Source organism: Ornithorhynchus anatinus, chromosome 2, assembly GCF_004115215.2.
Source record: "Ornithorhynchus anatinus isolate Pmale09 chromosome 2, mOrnAna1.pri.v4, whole genome shotgun sequence".
Taxonomy (NCBI): Eukaryota; Metazoa; Chordata; class Mammalia; order Monotremata; family Ornithorhynchidae; genus Ornithorhynchus; species Ornithorhynchus anatinus.
The window spans coordinates 15,833,489-15,851,670 of record NC_041729.1 but is presented as its reverse complement, the minus strand read 5'-3'; the positions used below and the strand labels follow the sequence as shown (position 1 = coordinate 15,851,670).

The window sequence follows — 18,182 nt, the reverse complement described above, 5'->3', positions numbered from 1 at the left end:
GTCTCATTTTATCCACTGGCCAGATCACAACTGGCCCACCATCCAAATAATTCAGAAAAAGTCACTCTCTTGGCTTCTGAAGGATCCTCCTTCTTTTTGTTTTTTGGGGGGGGTGTGGTGGTGGGTTTTTTTCCAGAAGCAGCGTGGCTCAGTGGAAAGAGCATGGGCTTTGGAGTCAGGGCTCATGAGTTCGAATCCCAGCTCTGCCACTTGTCAGCTGTGTGACTGTGGGCAAGTCACTTAACTTCTCTGTGCCTCAGTTCCCTCATCTGTAAAATGGGGATTAAGACTGTGAGCCCCACGTGGGACAAGCTGATTCCCCTCTGTCTATCCCAGCGCTTAGAACAGTGCTCAGCACATAGTAAGCGCTTAACAAATACCAACATTATTATTATTATTATTTTCAATAAATGAACTGGAATGAAAGGAGGATGGGAGGGAGACAGAAATCAGTGCAACAGGCCAAATCAGACAATTGGTGACCCTTAAAAATCGACGCCTCCGGGCATGTCGATGCCAGCAAATCCAGCAGCTCTCCAAAGAGCCAGAGGGGAAGAGGAAGGGAGGGGAGGGGGGCATGGGTGTGCAGCAGATCTACATGAAGGGGAAGCAGTGTGGTCTACTGGAAAGAGCACGGAGTTGTGAGTCAGAAGACTTGGGTTCTAATTCTAGCTCCACCAATTGCCTGCTGTGTGACATTGGGCAAATCACTTAACTTCTGTGCACCTTATCTGTAAAATGGGGACTAAATACCTGTTCTCCCTCCTATTTAGACTGTGAGTCCCATTTGGGACAGGGACTATGTCCAACCTGATTAATTTCTATCTACCTCAGAACAGCGCTTTGCACAAAGTAAGTGATTACCAAATACAATAATATTAGGAATGATAATGGGAGAAAACACCCATGCAGATCCAGCATCCCCCAGCACGAACACCTCCAAGAAAGGGCACGGGTGCAGGATCCTGCCACAACCACCCTCAGGGCCCAATTGGGTGGACCAGAGCTGGTCCAAAGCCAGCCCTCTGCCTCTGGGCTGTTGGCTCCCCCAGTGCTGCCTCCGGCCAGTGCTCCCCCAAGCAGTGCTCCTTCCAGTAAGTGTTCCACCAGGCAGCAATCCCTCCAGCCAACATTCACCCAGAGTGAGAAAAGCCAGCAGCCTCACCTGAGCCCAGGTGGCCTTCTGACAAGGGAGAATCAAGCCTTGAAATCTTTCCCTACTTTAACTCCCCACTAGAGACTCTACAAGCCCCCAGATTGAGCCAAGGCAGACTCAAGAGGCAGTAGATGGAGGATAATGTCTTGAAATGACCTTCCCATCTGTGGGCATTGAGACCACTTCACCCAGTTCCCTGATGAGCTGGGGAACATGGGCTGGAGGGAACGCTGGCTTTGGGAATTCCTCCCTTCACCCTGAAGCTGTGTCTTCTCAGAGCTGACCTGGAGTCCAGAGCTCAGACAGAAGCCCCTCTTAACCCAGAGAAGCTCACATCTCAACATTCATTCATTCATTCATTCATTCAATCATATTTATTGAGCACTTACTGTGTGCAGAGCACTGTACTAAGCACTTGGAAAGTACAATTCAGTAACAGATAGAGACAATCCCTACCGAACAACAGGCTCACAGTCTAGAACGGGGAGACAGACAACAAAATAAAACAAGTACCCAGGCATCAATAGCATCAAAACAGATAAACAGAATTATAGCTATATATACATCGTTAATAAAATAAATAGAATAATAAACACGTACAAATGTACAAAAGTGCTGTGGTGCGGGGAAGGGGGTAGAGCAGAGGGAGAGAGTAGGGGTGATGGGGAGGGGAGGAGGAGCAGAGGAAAATGGGGGGTAAGTCTGGGAAGGCCTCCTGGAGGAGGGAGCTCTCAGTAGGGCTTTGAAGGGGGGAAAAGAGCTACGTTGGCAGATGTTAGGAGGGAGGGAATTCCAGGCCAGAGGTAGGACATGGGGCAGGGGTTGACGGCAGGACAGGCGAAAACAAGGCACAGTGAGGAGGTTAGTGGCAGAGGAGCGGAGTGTGCTGGTTGGGCTGTAAAAGGAAGGAAGAGAGTGAGGTAGGATGTGGCAAGGTGATGGAGAGCTTTGAAGCCAATAGTGAGGAGTTTTTGCTTCATGCTAAGGTTGATAGGTATGGAGATTTTTGAGGAGGGGGATGACATGCCCTGAGGGTTTCTATAGATAGAAGAGCATTTCTTTAGAAACATGGAATCCCCCCTTTGGATTGGGAGCCCAATAGGCCCAAGAGGAAGCTGCTGCCAAGTGCCTGCATCCTTGACAGGAGGGAAGAGGCCTCAGCGGCCGTGTGGGAGCATGCAGGCCACACGCGGGTACATCTGCCTTCCTGACTCAACAGAGAAAATCCTCTTAATTCCACCGGGGACATTCATTCATTCATTCGATCATATTTATTGAGCACTTACCATGTGCAGAGTACTAAGCGCTTGGAAAGTACAATTCAGCAATAAAGAGAGAAAATCCCTGCCCACACTGGACTTACAGTCTAGAAGCGAGGAGACAGACATCAGAATAGGGCTTTGGGCCCAGAGCAAGGCGAGGAGATGGCCCAGAGCCCCAGTCTGGAGCAGGGCATGCAGACCCACGCAGGGAGCGGCAAGCTAGACAAACACTGAAGCATGAACTCGCCATGCTCTTCCCTGCCTCAGAAGAAAAGACAGAATATACACAGTTGTTTCCCACACCCATTTAAGGCAAGAAGCCAGAGGAGCAGGGACAGCAAAAGAAGGAGGGGAGCGAAGGAAGAATGAAAACAGCAGGAATGAAAAGACATCACCACCACTGGATTATGGAGCAAAGTAATTAGTCAGACAATCACCACCATTGGTTCTAGTTTGGGGTAGGTTAATTAAAATGTAACTGAAAAATGGAGGCTGGTTCTCAAAGGCCACTGCTGGTCACATCCTGGGGTAAGTCATCAAGTGAGAAGCAATGTCAGTTAGTGGGAAAGAGCAGAGCATCCAGGTCCTAATACCCTCTCCGATGCTTGCCTGCTCTGTGATCTAAGGCAACTCACTTGACTTTTCTGTGTCTCAGCTTGGTCAAATGGGGATTAAATTCCTTTTCTTTCTCCCTCCATAGGCTGTGAGCCCAAGTGGGGATAGGGACTGTGACCGATCTGATTATCCTATATCTATCCTAGGGCTTAGCAAAGTGCTTGGCACAAAGTCAGCACTTAACACATACCACAGTTATTACTATTAAATGAGGTGAGGCCAGAACTTCAAAGCTCTCCATCACCTTGCCCCTCCTACCTCACCTCCCTTCTCTCTTTCTACTAACCACCCCATACACTCCGCTCCTCTGCCGCTCACCTCCTCACTGTCTCCCGTTGACTCCTATCCTGCCCTCAACCCCTGGCCTGCGTCCTACTGCTGTCCTGGAATACCCTCCCTCCTCACATCCGCCAAACTAACTCTCTTCCCCTCTTCAAAGCCCTACTGAGAGCTCACTTCTTCCAGAAGGCCTTCCCAGACTGAGCTCCCCCCTTCCCTCTGCTCCCCTTCCCTCCCCCCCCCACCCTCTACTCTTCCTCCTTCCCCTCCCCTCAACACTGTGCTCATTTGTATATTTTTGTATTTGTATATAAACATTTCAAGCGCTTAGTACAGTGCTCTGCACATAGTAAGCACTCAATAAATACTATTGAATGAATGAATGAATGAACTGGGGAATTGAGGTAGCTGGGCTCCCTCACGACTGGCCCGGCTGTGTATCTGGCTGAGTTCTCTCTTCTCACCCTGAAATGGGAACAGGTGCTGACAAAACTGTTTGGGGGGTGGAATTCCAAGCCTGCCCTGGTGATGGGAAGCAAAACGAGAGACAGAACTCCTGGGTACCAAACACCAGGGTACACTTAAGGAGCGGCACCCCAACCATGGTCAGGCCCAGCGGGGCCCCTGGCTCAGCTCCTCCTAGAGGTAATCCACAAAGATGAGTCCAAACTGGAGCTGAATCAGTCCATCTGAAAGGAATAGAGGAAACTAAAGCTAACAAGCAGAAGCTTCCAGTACCCTTAGTCCCCAAGGTATCCTACTTGGAGCAAATCAGATTACCCCCCCCAACCCCAGCTCCCCTCCCCAACTCCACGCTCCTCTCAACATACCCCCCCCAACCGCCACCCCCACCCCACCCCCACAGACACACAAACGGGAAAGCACAGGTTGATTAGCGAGGTGTGTGGCACGTTTGGATTTCATTCCAGGCTGTGGTTAGATGGCAGACTTCTCTTGCAGCAAAGTAATTTGCATTTCAAAAGGACTGAGCTCTCTCTAAACACACACACACACACACAATGCCACACTGCATGGATTGTGGGAATGCACACTGAGGGGAGCTGTGGAGAGGCAGCTGTGGAGGGGACAGAGCTGGCTGGCAGTGGCTCCTGTGCTCCCTTCTCCCCCTGGCCCCAGCTGGCTGCTGTTGGCAGGCCCTGGCCAAGGCAGGGCCACCCCAGAGTAAGAAGCCACTTGCTCACTGTTCTACTCCCTACTGGGAGCCATTAGCCCACCGTGGCAGAATTTGCTCTGGATTAGCCTGCGTTGGCAGAATCTGCCTTGGCTCCGATGGCCCACGCAGCCGCGTGGGTGTGCATCTATACATGTTCAATTTCTTCATGTGGTTTCCACTGCTTGTGAATATCCTGAATTCATCCCCTCCATTAGACCATAGTCTCCTTGTGGGCAAGGAACACGTCGCATGCTTCTTGTATATTTCTCAACTGCTTAGTAAAGTTGCATTTGGGAGGTGATCATTAAATACCACCACTACTTCCACCACTTCCTGCCCCTTGATCCTCTATTGCCCACGCTACTTGGTCTTTGAAAGTTCCTTAATCAGTCCCTTGAGCTTTTCAGAGGAAAGCCACAGTAGATATACCTAAGCCACGGGCTCGCTTAATTATTTAGGGATAAGGAGCCTTTAACTTCCTGACCACTACATCTTTCCTTACATTCGGTTCCCATCCATGGTCTTCATCCCAGAAATGGATCGGGCTGTTTATTCATTTTTACCTCAATTCTACTATCTCCTTCTCCAGACATCTCCCTCTTCCCTCTCCCCCTCTCCCTTCCAGGCTGCCTTTAAATCTCAGACACTCGGGGTTTCCTTGCAGCCTAGACCCAAAGCAGTACACTGCCTGTACCTCCTCCCCACCCCTCTGTGGCTCCTTTAAATCTTTTGTCTTGCGGTCTCCCCTGCAGGCCTCCTTCCCAACCTGACTCCATCCTGTCCCTGTATTGCTTACAAGGGAGCCTGCTAACCATGGTACTAACAATAATAATAATAATAATTATGGTATTTATTGAGTGCTTACTATATGCCAAGCACTGTTCTAAGCACTGGGGTAGATACAAGGTAGTCAGGTTGGACACAATCCCTGTCCCACATGGGGCTCAGTCCTAATCCCCATTTTTCAGATAAAGTAACTGAGGCACAGAGAAGTGAAGTGACTTGCCCAAGGCCACACAGAAGACAAGTGGTACTAAGTAAACACTTGGTAGAGTACAATAGAATCAGGAGACTGGATCTCTGTATCAAGGAGTGTACTGTAACAGGTGAGACAAATACAAATTTACAGGAACGAGGAAAGAGAATGTGTAGGTCGATGTGCACAGAAGTCCTCTGGGTGCCTGTACAACTGGGTATAACTGTTGAGGTGGAAATGCTGAGGTGCTTCAAGGAGAAAAAAAACTGGTGAAAGCCTCCTGGAGAAGGTGGGATTTCAGACAGCCTTTGAATAATGAATGTACTTTCCCACCTACTGCCCTGTCCCACATGGGGTGCCCGACCTAAGAGGGAGGGGAAACAGGTATTGCATGCTCATTTTACAGATGAGGAAGCTGAGACCCAAGGAGATTAGTGACTTGACCAAGGTCACACAGCAAGTAAGAGGTGGAGCTGGGACTCAAATCCAGGTTCCTACCACCCAGTGCCAGGCCACATTTTCCCATCTCTCCCCTTTGAAGGTGGAGAGGATTAGCCTGGCAGAGCTCGAGAAAGAGGGGTTGCAGAAAACAGCACACTTGGGGTGGGCCTGGTGAGGTGAAACCTTATATTCAAAGCAGAACTGGGGTGGAGAGGAGGGGGTACTCTTCTGGGCCCCCGGAGATGAACTGTGGAAGATGTGGGGTTTGGTTAGGGGTGGGGGAAGGGTGGGAAAAGAGAAATGAAGGAGTGATGTGATTGGCAAGGGAGGAGGAGGCATTATAAAGCATCTAGCATGCATCAGCAGGGAGCAAAAGATAGCTCTTGGCGGGTTTGTGGCTCTCCTCATTGGCTTTCCTCCTTAACCCCCACCCCCAGAGGTGGAGAGCTCTGGGAGAGGAGGGGAGGAGAGATTCAAATCTCCTGGTGTGCTGCCCGGTTGGAAGGGTTGACTAGGTAGGAGGCAGAAATGATTGGTTTTAACGAGGTGTTTGGATTCTCTGAGGATTTCAATTAGCTGGGCTCTTTGCCCCCCACAACCACAGCTAATGGGAAATTGGCTGCAAATAAATACATTTGCCGGAAAAAAGGAAACTAAGCCCAGGAACTGGGTGACCCCTGCCACTCTCCCCCCACCACCACCACAAAGTGCCTGTCTGCGCATCCAAGGATATGCTTCTGGCTCGCCTTCAGATGAGAAGCATGCAGAGCAAGCACATGGGAGCTACCTGTTTGTACTTAATATTTTTCACCACAGGATAATCATAATAAAGATGATGATGTGCTTAAAAATGCAGAGAATCATACCGCCCTGGAGGAGGCAGCTAATGGAGTCACTGAATATTGGATGGTGCAGGAGGGGGTGAAGGAGGGATGAAGAGAGGGAGGGGAGTGATGGGCTTCCCAAAGCTGGAGCAGGAAGACCCTACCCCTGGTTCCCTGTTCATCTGTGCCCAGCAGCACAGAGACCCTAACCCTGCCACTGCTCTGGGATGTGGCCCCTTTTAGGATGGAGCCAGAGCAGGTAGCCACCACCCTGAGAGCCCACCACAGGGGCTGCTTTCTGGGGAGGGGGGAATATGGATGGTCGGGGATTGCATGTCATTATCTACAGGTAGGGCCACTCTACCCTCCTGTGAGAAAGTGCTTTAGCGATAGCAGCCCGGGCGTCAGAGGACCTGGAGTCTAATCCCCCTTCTGCCACTTGCCTGATGTGTGACCTTGGATATGTCCCTTTAACTGCTTGGTGCCTCAGTTTCCCCATCTGTAAAATGGGGATTCAATACCTGTTCTCCCTCCCACTTAGACTGTGAGCTCCATTTGGGTCAGGGACAGTATCTAACCTGATTATCTACATCTCCAGCCCTGATCTCTCTCCCTCTCTCCAGTCTTGCATCTCCTACTGCCTTCAAGACATCTCTACTTGGACGTCTTCCCATCACTTCAAACTTAACATTGTCCAAAACAGAGCTCCTTATCTTTCCTCCCATTCCTCCCCCGATTTTCCCATCACTGTAGAGAGCACCACCATCCTTCCTATCTCACAAGCCCGGAACCTTCGCATTATCCTTGACTCCTCTCTCTCATTCAACCCACATACTCAATCCATCACTAAATCCTGTCAGTCCCACCTTCACAACACCACTAAAATCCACCCTTTCTTCTCCACCCAAACTGCTACCACATTAATACAATCACGCATCCTATCCCACCTGGTGACCTCGCAGCCTCCTGACTTCCCCCACTCCAGTCCATACTTCATCCTGCTTCCCATATCATTTTTCTACATAAACGTTCAGAACATGTCACCCTGTTCTTTAAAACAAGGGGTTGCCCATCCCCCGCTACATCAAATAAAAACTCCTCACCATTGGCTTTAAAGCACTCCAACACATTGCACCCTCCTACCTCACCTCGCTTTTCTCCTTCAACAACCCAGCCCACATACTTCACTAGTCTAGTGCTAACCTCCTCGCAGTGCCTGTGCTTTTATTTCACTTATCTCACCACTGACTCCTAGCCCACATCCTTGCCTTTGGCCTGGAGCATCTTCCCTCCTCAAATCCAACATTTACTCTCTCCCCCCCTTCAAAGCCTTATTGAAGGCACATCTCCTCCAAGAAGCCTTCCCAATCTAAGCCCCACTTTTCATCTTCCACTCCCTTCTGCGTTGCCCTGACTTGCTCCCCTTGCTCCTCACCCATCCCAGCCCCACAGCACTTAGATACATATCTGTAATTTATTTGTATTGATGTCTGTGTCCCCACCTCTAGACTGTAAGTTCGTTGTGGCCAGGGAATGTGAATGAATGAATTATCTAGTATCTACCCCAATGCTTAGCACAGTAACAAATACCACAACCATTATTAAGTACACACACACACTCTCTCTCGCTCGCTCGTTCTTTCTCTCTCCCCACCAAAAAACAAAGAAAAGTGGAGCAAAATTGTGGGTGGGTGAGCACAGCCCTACTCTTTAGGGTAGGGATCTTACAAATCTGTTCCCATAGCAGAGGCCCAGTGGTCCTGAAGAGCTGACATATTGAATGAATCATCCCTGTGTCCACCTCTCCTTCCACCGTGGATACAGAGCTCCAGGACAGAGCTCTGCAGCAACCCTCTGAGCAACAATCAGCTCCTCCAATCCTAAGGGCTGCTGTGCACTCACGGGGCAGAGGCCCCGGCCCCTCCCCGACTCATGCTGTATTTCTCAATTAGGGTTCACTCTTTTTGCCAGTTACCTCCCAGCCAACGTGGATGGGTGCCAAAGTCAATGCAAGTTGAGGCCAGGTTCATTAATAACTGGGGCTTGGCCCACTGGAAACTCCATGAGGTTAATCCTGGGACCCAATGAGAGTTTCTATCATGTCTTCGGGAGCCAGAGCCCAGCCGCGTACCCAACACTGGGGAGCCCAGGGCAGGTCCAGGATTGACTCAGAACTTATTCTTACCAGAGAGGCCCCTCCCCGCCATCGGCCTCCTTTCTTACTTCTCCCACCACTCCTCCTCCCTGGTCCCTTTAGTCCAGGTTCCCTAGGTGCCCAAAGCTCACCATGGTTTAGGGTTTGGGAAGATATGCTGCCTTCGGAAATTTCCAAAAGAGGAAGCAGCAAGAACACATGTGCCAACTTTTTATTTTGAATGGTGGAGAAAACAGGAGGACGGGCTTTAAAGAGCCAACAGGCCAGAAAGTTGCCCTTTGGCTAGGAGTCTTTTCAGCCCTGACTGGAAACTTTCAGGTTTTTTTAAAGATTTTTGGAAGAGCAAGGCAGGGAGCTCTGCTTCAAAAGCTGAGGGTGAGACAGCCTTTCTTGGAAGGTGAAAATGTTCCATGGTCTGGAGTAAGGAGGCTGGATCAGGTCATCTCTCCATACCTCTAAAGGGAGGCCCAGTGAGAGGGGAGAGCTGGGGGAAGAGCCACAGGGAGGGAATAGGAGGGAATGCATTACAGAGAGTCGGCAGTGGTAAGCAGAGATCACTATAAGGGAAATTCATACAAATGAGGGCCAGATTGGAGAAGATTGGAGATGAAACCAAATGGGGCTCAGCCTCTCTGCATCCTCTGTCCGTGCTGTCGCCTCCAATCCCACCCGCCCTCATTCCACCAAAGGGCTAGTGGGCCACATAGCCTGGACACCTTAGAACAAGGGCTCAGGTGGCCAGTCTGGAACCCAAAGCTCTAGCTGAGTCCTGACCTCCAGGCCAGAAGGTAGGAGTTTGCTTGCTCCTGTGAAAATAGGGCTTTTATGTCCTACTGGGTAGAGCGGGGTCAGAAGGACACTTGTCCGCTATTTGATCTTGGGCAAATCACTTCACTTCTCTGGGCCTCAGTTACCTTATTTGTAAATTGGGGATTGAGACTGTGAGCCCCACGTGGGACAGAGGCTGTGTCCAACCTGAATTGCATATATCCACCCCAGCGCTTAGTACAGCACTTGGCAGAGAGTAAGGGCTTAAATACCACAATTACTATTATTATTATTATTAATAATAAACTGGGGATTGAGACTCTATGTGAGCTCTATGTGGGACACAGACTTTGTCCAACCTATTAGCTTGTATCTACCCCAGCGCTTAGTGCAGTGCCTGGCACATAATAAGCACTTAACAAATACTATTTTTTTTTAAAAAGGGAACAGGAACTGGGCAGGAATCTAGCTTCAAAGAGCCAAGAGGAGGCATGTGTTCTCGTTCCTTTGTTTTTCTCTCTCTCTTCCCCCACCACACTGGCTTCCCTCTCTTTTCTCTCTGGCACAGGCCCCGCACTGCAGCGTCCAGTTGTGTGGAGCTGGCGAGATCAGCACTGTTCTTGATTCCAGAGAGCGGGCAGGATTCCTGTGCGAACTCTGGAGCTCCCAGTGCTGTAATTAAAAGTGCTGAACTTACAGCTCTGATGATGCATCTGTTTGTTTTCAGCTAAATGCGGCAATTCAAGACTCAATCCAGGCCCCCTCCGCATAGTTTTTTTTTTTTTCTTTCTGATGTGCCGGATAAGAGAGTCAGAGGAAATGGACCCAACCATGGGAGTCTCAAAGCCCCTGTCTCCATATCCATGCCCCCTACTCAGACACACGCACAAAGACACACATTCCCTCCCCTCCCCCTTATCCCAAGGATAAGTGCTCCATGTAGTAGCACTTATCTTCCTATTTAGTTGTTTCCCCAAACCTGAAATTCACTGTAATGTCTTCCTTCCCCACAAGGCTGTAAACACCCTAGGGCAGACATTGTGCCTATTAGCCCGAGTGAACGTTCCCAAGTGCTAAATAGGATCGATTGATTGATCGAAAGCTCCCATCTTCAGTCCCCGCCTTTTGAGGCTGCTGGTACCCTCTCACATCCAACCCGTAGGCACTCTCAGTCTCACCACAGCCCATCAGGGCAAGGCCTGACCCTTGGCCATCTTGCTAAGGAGGGCCCAATCAGTCGGGGTCATAAAAGGCTTCACTGACTCACACCAAGGTGCCACAGAAAAGGATGGGGACCAGCAGAGCTTGGTGAAAGTCAGTCAGCTGCCTCTGCTCCAAGTTGAGCGGCCAATGCTGAGAGTCCTGCTTGCTGCTGCCTCTCATCTCCTCTCTATCTCCACAAGCCCCCACCTGATGGCTCAGAAGGAAAGAAGCACCCAGCTGGCCCAGGGGATAGCCCTTCTGGGACCTAAGCTGGGAACATTCATTCAGTAGTATTTATTGAGTGCTCACTGTGTGCAGAGCACTGTACTAAGCGCTTGGAATGTACAAATCGGCAACAGTTAGAGACAATCCCTGCCCAGTGACGGGCTCACAGTCTAAATGGGTGAGACAGACAGCAAAGCAAAACAGAACAAAACAAAAACAAGACATCATCATCAAGATAAATAGAATCAAGGGGATGTACACACCTCATTAACAAAATAAATAGGATAATAAATAATATATACAAATAATATATACAAATGAGCACAGTGTTGAGGGGAGGGGAAGGAGGAAGAGCAGGGGGAGAGGGGAGGAGGAGCGGGGGGAGAGGAGCAGGAGGGGGAGGAGAGGGGGAGCAGAGGGAAGGGGGGGCTCAGTCTGGGAAGGTCTCTTGGAGAAGGTGAGCTCTCAGTAGGGCTCTGAAGAGGAGAAGAGAGCTAGTTTGGCAGACGTGAGGAGGAAGGGCATTCCAGAACAGCAGCAGGACATGGGCCAGGGGTCAACGGCGGGTAGGCGTGAACAGGGGAGACTGAGGAGGTGAGCGGCAGAGGAGCGGAGTGTACGGGCTGGGCAATAGAAATAGAGAAGGGAGGTGAGGTAGAAGGGGGCAAGGTGTTGGAGAGCTTTGAAGCCAAGAGTAAGGAGTTTTTGTTTCATGCAAAGGTTGATAGGCAACCACTGGAGGTTTTTGAGGAGGGGAGTGACATGCCCAGAGCGTTTCTGTAGGAAGATGAGCTGGGCAACGGAATGAAGAATAGACTGGAGTGGGGAGAGACAGGAGGAAGGGAGATTCGAGAGGAGGCTGACAAAATCATCCAGTTGGGATATTATGAGAGCTTGTACCAGCACGACAGTCGTTTGGATGGAGAGGAAAGAGCGGATCTTGGCGATATTGTAAAAGGAGCCTATGGGCTGTAGAGAGCAAACGAGTGCTGTCTCAGGAGGAGGGTGTCTGCAGGACCATGCCTGCTTCAGGGTTAGGGTCGAGGTGAAAGGAAGGAACATCTCTGAACTTTCCACTGCACACAGTTCACTGCACTTTCACCTCAGAGAATGCTTAGGGAACCAGGGCATCTTGGAGGCCCAGATATGGACCTTAGTAAGCATTCAATAAATACCATCAAAGACCAAGCCTCATGGTGAAACTCCCAATCTCTAGCGACCCCACGATAATTCCCCCACCATGCCAGCCAAGCCCATGCCCCTCAAAAGGAACTAGCACCTCAGAGAAAAAGGGATGATTTGGGGTGTGGGTGGCAAGGGGGTGATGATCAGATGTGTGAGGGCAGTGCTTCAGGCCCATCACAATTGTTCTTCCTTCCCAAAGAAGAGACTCATTTGCATCCACCGGTTGCATACAATTCACGTGATACTATTTAATGGAAATCTCCACAGCTCTAGCTCTTTTCCCAGCCAAGACCTGCCAGCTGCTGCTCTGTCAGGATGAGCTCACAAGGTTCCACCTCGTTAAGCCCAGGCTCAATTGCTTCTAGTACATAGGGGGAAGAGCTCTGTCCACAGGGAGCCCATGTGCTGGCAATAATGAGGATTCCCCCAAACCCCCTAGGCACTTCGGGAAGATTACCCCGACTGCCACAGACCCCACAGACCCAGGTGGAGCTCTGACCATTAGCAATCCCTGTCTGATGCAGGCTCTACCTGCCTCAGCAAAGTCAGTCAATTATATTTATTGAACATTTGCTGTGTGCAGAGCAGTGTACTAAGTGCTTGGGAGAGTACAATATAACAGTGTTGATAGACATGTTCCCTGCCCACAATGAGCTTACGGTCTAGAGACAGTGTTCAGGAATGGTGTAGGGAGAGCGATGGGGAGATGCAACGACAGAGAGAAAAAGGTTACAGCTATGGGGAAGGATGGAGAGGAGGGGGGCACCTCTGATGCCAAACGACACCGTTCTACTTTCCCTTTGGCAGGTGGTCTAGTGGAAAAAACACAGGCATAGGTGTCAGAGGACCTGGGTTCTAATCCCAGCTCCACCATTTGTCTCCTGTGTGATTTTGGTTGACACACTTAGCTTCTCTGTGCCTCAGTTCCCTCATCTGCAAAATGGGGATTCAATGCCTATTCTCCCTCCTACTTAAACCATGAGGCCCATGTGGGACCTGATTACCTTGTATCTACCCGAGCAGTTATTTACACTGCTTGACAAATATTAAGTGCTTAACAAATAGCACAACTGCCCCAAATCTCCACTTTCTCCAACGTGGCGGCCATGGAAGGAAACGATATCATTACTCCTTCCTGATGGGTCCGAGAGAAAGAAGACTTCTGATTCTTGGTGGGAATCCCAAGTTCTCCTGGCTGTGGAGGGGATGGAGAAGGACAGGGACTGGCACTGTTCCAGGATCATCCACAGGATCAGACTTTTTCCAAAATGCACTGGCACACACAGACGCATCTGGGGCCGCCTAGGCACCCGGCAGAGGAGGCTTTACAGCTGCCTACAGGAAGGACACTTCCTCACACCCAGACAACTGAAGGTCCGGCTAGTCCGGGATTGCCTGTGATGGAGAGAACCAGGCAAGGTCAGGAGTACCTCCAGAACATTTCGCTCAGCTGTGCGACTGACCACCTTTTCTGTCTCGTGCCCAATACCTGGAAAATGAGGTTACATTGTAAGCACCTTGTGGGCAGGGATCACATCTACCAACTCTACTGTAGTGTTCTCTCCTAAGTACACACAGTAAGCACTCAATATACACTACTGTTCGATTGTCTGATTGAGCTGCTGAAACTCGCTGAAGGCCCCAAGGGAGCCAGAGGGACCTATGGAACCAGACTGTTAACTCTTCCCTTCCTGAGACTCGGGTACCATAGCAGAGAGGTGAGTCCACGTGAGGAGCCTCTGCTGCTACAGGGCACCCCTGGGCTGCCTTGGTGACTTTTTTCCCACGGCTCCTCCCCCTCCCCATTTGCACACCTGGGGAGGGAATTTAAGACGCGCTGTCATCCCCGCTGTCCGGGGTGAGCCCTGCTGCTTGGAGAGGAGGCTCCAAGCTACCACCACCATGAGAGTAGACACTGCCCTTCGCCCTATCCCCCGTTCCCTCTCGCCTGAGGCACACCCCAAGGACCTGAACCACCACTGCTTCACATTCCAAGGACCTGAGCCGCTACTGCTTTGGAGCACCTCCGTAGCGTGCAGGTGTCTCTGTGTCCACGCACAATGCCCACTGCTGATCCCAGAGCCCAGTTGCACTGTTGGGCCAGCTTCAGCAGCCCAGTACTACCGGCCCTCTTCCCACACTCTCCCCAATACAGCAGTCCATGGAGTGTCCCTCAGCCCACAGCGTCTCCTGGAGACCCTGCCACTGTAGGACATCTCCAACCTGCACCCATTGCAGCTTAGGATAAACTGTAATGCCCTGTTTTTCTCAGATGCCTAGGTACTTTGGAGGTGCTCTCTTACCCTGACTCTGGGCCACATGGCTCTAAAATGACAGATTAGGCTACAAGGTGAAAATCATCTAACAACTGGTGGAGGAAGCAAGAGCAACTGGAGACTGAGGGATGCCAACTTCCTGCTCAACCACCACTGAGAAGTCACGGAATCTGACAGTACATGGACTAATGATGGTTCTCTCCCACAGGAGCATCTTCGACAGGGCCAGGGAGAGCTGAATGTCAGCTCGGGGTGGACTTCTGCAAATGGATGGATATGTTAAAACCCCACCCATGTAAGCAGCCTGTTCTCATTACCTGGACCAGTGTACATATGCTGAGAACTTCCAGAGAGGGAATGGGATTAAAGATGCCTGACTTGGAGTGAGCTGCTGTCTCTGAGCTCTCAACGCTACACCTCTCTGAAGCCAACCTCCAGTTTTCCCAGAAAGGCCCATTCCAAGGAAGAGCATACCTCACCCAGAGTTTTGGGGCGGGGCCGGGGAGGCGTGAGGTTGGGGGTGGGGTCCGCAGCTCCTCATTACCTTGGTAAGGTCCTCAGTTGGGCCGTGCTGGCTCTGGCTGAGCAGGGGAGAGTGGCGCAGCAACGGATCCTGCAGGACTTCCAGCCGGGGCCGCTTTGTTTCGATGAACTCCACTTCTGACTTGCTCAAGTCGGGCAGGTAGGAATGGGCCTCTGGCCTCAGATGGAGCTCCTGTGACCTGAGGGCAAGAGAAAGAACAGGATTTGTCAGTAACATGGGGAGTCCATGCTTGTTTTCCCTCCTCCTAGACTGGGAACCCCTTGTGGGCCAGGGACCATATCTGATCTGGTTATCTTGGACCTACCCCAGAGCTTAGTACAATGCTTAGAACATAGTGAGCACTTAACAAATACCCCATTATTAGCATTATCATTATTATTCTAGGTCAAGGCTGGAAGGAGGGGAGGAGGTGGACTAAATGACCTCTCAAAAGCTCAGTAAGACTGGGGACTGGACAGCTCTTATCAAAACACGTTCCAGTTTTAAGGAGTTTGTAACTACTGGACTCTGAGCGGACCCAAAACCAGCATGGAAGAGATGACAGTTTTAAGTTCCCTATCAGACAGAGAGAGATAGACTCTCTCTCTGTCCCCCTCTCTCTCCAGCTGAGCCCCAAGTGCTCTCCTTTATCACCAGGCAAGGAGGAGCCCAAATCCACAGAAACTATCCTCGATCACCCCACAGCACTTTATGTACAAATCTTTATCCTTCACTGCTTCCTCTACATAGAATTTATCTTACTGCCTGCTGCCTCAGCGAGACTGTAAGCTCCTTGAGGGCAGGGATCAAGTCTACTAGCTCTACTGTCCTCTCCCAAGTGCTTAGTACAGAGTTCTGCACACAGTAGGCACTCAATAAATTCCACTGCTTGATTGATTATCCCTAAGCCCCTATTTCCTCTTCTCCCACTCCCTTCTATGTCACCCTTGCAAGTGGATTTGCACTCTTTATTAACCCCTCCTTCAGCCCCACAGCACTTATGTAAATATCCATAATTTATTTATATTAGAGTCTGTCTCCCCACACCGCACATAATATAATAATGATTCTGGTATTTGTTAAGCACTTACTGTATACCAGGCACTGTACTAAGTGGTGGGGTGAATACAGGTAAATTGGGTTAGACGCAGTCCCTGTCCCACATGGGGCTCACAGTCTTAATCCCCATTTTACAAATGAGGTAATTGAGGCACAGGGAAGTGAAGTGACTTGCCCAAGGCCACACAGCAGACAAGTGGCAGAGCCGGGATTAGAACCTTCTGACTCCCAGGCCCATGCTCTATCCACTACGACATGCTGCTTATACCTCCTCAGTGCACAGTAAGTGTTCAATAACTACAACTGATGGATTGATTAATTAATCAGTGGAACAGGGTGGGTTTACAAAGACACCAATGCTTGAATCAGGTAAAGAAGAGGAACAAAAGTTGAATTTTTTCAGTTTAGACAGGAAAAGAGGAACAGGAGCAGATTCCTGGAACCCGGCAGCTGCCAGAAACAAAGGTCTCATTCTTCCTGACTTCTACCACAGCCACTCACCATCAGTCAGAGAGAATCTGCTCCCCAGACTGGGCTCCTGGGTTACCCATCAACCCTCTGCCAGCACCGAGGGGACATTTGGGAATTGTGCTCGGTGAGGATTCAAGACCTAACATGGACCAACCAATCGATCAATCAACTGTATTTGAGTGCTTACTGTGTGAAGAGCACTGTACTAAGCACTTCAGAGGGCATGATACAACTGAGTTGGTACAAACGTTCCATTTGATTTTCACTTCCCCTGGAACTATTAGCTTATTGTTTGAAACCCTGGGCTGTTCCCATGGTGAGCTGGATGGTTACCTCGTACTCAGCCTCTGGGCCCAGGAATAAAAGAACCTGCAGGAAACTCGAGCATTGGCCCTGACTCCCTGCAGCCAGAGTTCAGACCCGGCAATTCTAACTCCAGCCTTGAAGGGTTTTTGTTTGGTTTTCTAAGTTAAATGCTACTCTTCTCATGTATCTCATCATCCACCCGCATAATTCCCCCTCATTTCCGGTTCAGTAAGGTTGGGGTGCAAGGAGAAAGGAAGATCTTAGTCAAAAGTTTGACAGATACTGATGTTCTAGTGGTCGACGGTGGTTGGGGAGTGACACTTTCCATCATTCTCTCAATGCTTGTGAGAAAAGGAGTCTTCTCAGCACCTTAGACAGACAAAAAGCTCAAAGCGGGGCAACTGGCCCAGAGAAGCCAAGTGCATTTCTGAAAGTCACACAGCAAGTCAGTCACATAGCTTAAAACCCAGTCGAGAATGGGAATGGAGGGGCAATGAAGAAGGGGCCGGGGCGGGGGGTGGAGATAACACAAAGGAAAAAAGAGAGGAGAAGAAAAGGGAAAATGAGGATAAGAGAAGGAATCAGAGTGAGAGAAAGAGAGAGAGAGAAAAGAAGAAGAAAAAGAAGAGGAGAGGAGAAAGCAGATTTAGCGGTGAAGGGAAGGATGGGGATGGGAGGCCAGGAGAGAAGGGAGAATAAGGAATGATGAGCTTTAGCAGATTCCAATCAGCAGATAACCCTGGCTGGGGCCTTCAATTTATTACTAGTCTGAGAGATTCATCTTCCACCTGCCTCCAGACACACATAGCACGACTCCCAACAGGGACTCTGCCCCAGAACACATTTCTCACCAATTATGCCTTCCAAAACTCCTTCAGAACTGCAGACCAATAGGCTTCCAGCCCTGACATATTCGGGCTGCCCTAAATCTTACCACTAAAGCCAGGGGGACTTGAAAAATTGTTTTCCCATCAGCTAATCAGAGCCTGAGGCAGGTTAAGGGCCTGGGGCAGTAGGAAGGAGAGGAAACGAGGGAAGGTCAGCAAACGTGAGAGCCCCAGGGCCATGGGAGTCTAAATGCCTTGAACTCCACATCCTCGGAGGCAATAGCTGGCATCCATGCTACCCTCTCAGCTGTCAACACTGAGATCTGGAGTGGCTGGCTGCCAGAGGGTGCTGCCATCAAGGCTGGGGACCCGAAGGGGCAATCCAATCTGGGAAGTTTCCCATACTTTCCCTACTGGGACCCAGCAGAGGTGCTACAGCAGGGTAGAGAGGGTGCCT

General features: G+C 50.2%; 1 protein-coding gene across 10 annotated transcripts in view; it reads right to left on the bottom strand.

Annotated features, from left to right (window-relative positions):
- The window catches only part of NCOR2 (nuclear receptor corepressor 2), a 415,012-nt gene that overhangs the window by 234,459 nt on the left and 162,371 nt on the right, over window positions 1-18,182 (bottom strand). For all 10 annotated transcript variants that reach the window (XM_029056817.2, XM_029056799.2, XM_029056861.2 and 7 more), the window contains exon 4: window positions 15,084-15,261. In XM_029056817.2, coding sequence (XP_028912650.1) covers window positions 15,084-15,261 — 178 coding nt within the window. The remainder of the gene's footprint in view (window positions 1-15,083; window positions 15,262-18,182) is intronic.